Raw genomic sequence first — 2,596 nt, forward strand, 5'->3', positions numbered from 1 at the left:
CATTTATCTATCCTTCCTATTTTAGAACTAAAAATCAAAATCCAGGGGTTCTAATGTTTCCTGACGTTAGTGTAGTCAGAGAGCTTTGTTTTTAAATAAATACAACAATTCTGGGAATCCAGTGTCTTCAGCCTTCATATTTCTGTAGATTTAATTTCTTTTTAGGAGGAATTTTTTTAAAATGTTTATCTGAAAGGCTGCCTGTATCATTAGACTAATGATCAGTCATATAATAAAATATAATTTTCTCATTAGAGTAATGATCAGTCATGTAATAAAGTATACTTTTTCTCATTGATTATAGGACCTCATGTGCTCCCAATTTAGAATTTACAAAAATGTTTGCTAGACTAGGATACATTTGTTAAAACAGAATTTACTTTCTAAAACTGATAACATATAAATAATATTAGGGGGTTAGCTTCCTTATCCTGTACATGTGTGCCTTTCCATTTAGCCATGTTTAATATCTATGATTGAAACATCAGATTTATGCTTGGGTATTTTCAGTACGGTCAAACTATAGACCAGCAATACTCCCGGAGCCACATTTTTTTAAATTAATTTACAGAGCACTTAAACAATTCAGAATCATATGGAGAATAAAAACTTCACTTTTATTTTAAAACGACAGCATTTGATCGTGACTCTCCGTAGTGCGCTTGTTGGGCAAACGTAGTTCAGTTACTACATGCAAATATCCCTGATCCTTCTCCACCAGAAAGCCGATCTCTGCCCTGCAAACACCCTCTTGATGGGTAATTAACTATTTACCTGCTACTTTGCACGTGGTCTTTAAAATATACGTATGTCAACAAACGATGCAAGCAAGGGTAATAAACATCAAGCTAGCTCAGCAGATGCACACTTTTCATTGAGTTAGGAAATATAAACTGTTAGATAACCTTCTCGAGCCTACCGTGCATGTTATAAAATGCTCATTTTTTTATATTGATGCGGATGAGGGAGAAGCGCCCCTGCTGTTGGTGGGCTGCTACTGCAGATAACTTCTAATAGAGCGGCATTAAAACAATTTAAAATGATGAATATATAACTACCATATTGGATGAAAGGAAAAAACATGTTTTAAGGAGAGGGGGCGAGGATACTGGCATTTAATCAAGAGAAAAAGAATCGGGTACGAACATCTTATCTATCTATAAATAATATTGATCAAAACTAGTAATAGTACCGATAATAAACATTCTGACCACTTGTCAGTGTTTAATGGATTCCATTCGTTGACATTCGTGGAATTTTAACATTAATTTGGGAAATCAGGTTCAGCTTCAGCTTGGAATAATTTGCAGCCTGTAGTTAGGTAGGTACTGAGAACATAAACCATAAGGATGTCAGCCCCAATTGAATAAACAAGAAGGCACAGGACAATGTGAATTTAAAAGTTGCAGCCGGTCGGTTTTCCTCCAATATTCATGTGTTTAGGATGCATCCTCTGGCAGGATGTGCTGTGCATACGTGAAGCAGGAACGAAATCCTTGTACCAGCCTGAAGGCTCTCTCCAAAGCCATCAGCCGGTGCCTGGACGGGACAATGATGCCAGTAGACGGGAGGGGGGCAGGCAAGATTTTTGCACGGGCTGCCGACATCCCTAGCCTAACGTGTAGACTGTGCCAGGCTGCGCAGAAGTACATGCCGCCGTCCGCTTCCCTCGTGTCGGTGATGCTGAGGGTGCACGACCTGTCCGCGTCCGGCTCCAGGGAGACCCTGTCCTCGTACTGCTTGGAGACGTTCTGCTGCCCGGGTCTGTAGTACAGGACCCAGTGCAGGCGCTGGCCGTGGTCCTGACGGTACCAGTGGACGCCTCGGTTGACGACGGACTCTCCCTCCACCTCGCAGAGCAGCTTGGCCGTTTTCCCCGGGGGCCGGGAGATGGACATTGGAGACTGAATCAAGGAGACTGCGCCCAGACCTGCTCCTAAAAAGATACAGGCAATTCAGAACCGGGTCTCTCTTCATCCTCCTCATCTGTTAGTTCAAACTGAGTATGACCTGACTTGTGAGCTTCCTTTGTCTACGGTGAAATACTTACGGACGCAGAGGCCCCACAGCAAGCCAAAGAAGAGGAGCCTGGGGCCTGCACCCATCTTGACCCCCTGAGTCTACTGCATGGATTTCGTTTTGCTAGGGCTAGAGCAGCAATTGGAATCTTAGTCTGATACAACAAAGGTCTTGCGGCAAATGACTTTATACTCCATCAGATATTGGGCAAGATCCGTTTCACCCCGTGGTTGGCCTCGGATGCTAACTGATATCTAGGTCAAGAAAAGGCAAGAAAACAAACAAAGTGCCTCATGAAGTGTGCAGCTTTGCAAAATCGCACCTTCCCAGCAGCAAGAATGACTGTAGAAAAAGGTAGGGTGTGTGGCTTCCAGAAGGTGATACAACTGCTCTACCGATGAAAGGAAGCACCGCGGAGCTTTTGAAAGAAGGTTAGACACATATATTCTTCTGATTTCAGTTTGTGATGAATAAAGAGGTTCCAAACAAAGCGAATGAGGATGATCATTTTTTTTTTCAACATGCATGGCTAATTCCTTTCTGCATTAGCGCCAGCATCAGAAATAAATGCCACGTG

The 2,596-nt window shown here is 42.6% G+C and overlaps 1 gene segment (V, D, J or C); it reads right to left on the reverse strand.

Annotated features, from left to right (window-relative positions):
* Nucleotides 1-598: 598 nt before the first annotated feature.
* On the reverse strand, nt 599-2,170 carry LOC115086103. The segment is given in 2 exon segments: nt 599-1,936; nt 2,051-2,170. Coding segments are annotated over 2 exon segments (552 nt in total).
* Nucleotides 2,171-2,596: the final 426 nt, after the last annotated feature.

The sequence above is a fragment of the Rhinatrema bivittatum genome, chromosome 2 (genome assembly GCF_901001135.1).
Source record: "Rhinatrema bivittatum chromosome 2, aRhiBiv1.1, whole genome shotgun sequence".
Classification (NCBI taxonomy): Eukaryota; Metazoa; Chordata; class Amphibia; order Gymnophiona; family Rhinatrematidae; genus Rhinatrema; species Rhinatrema bivittatum.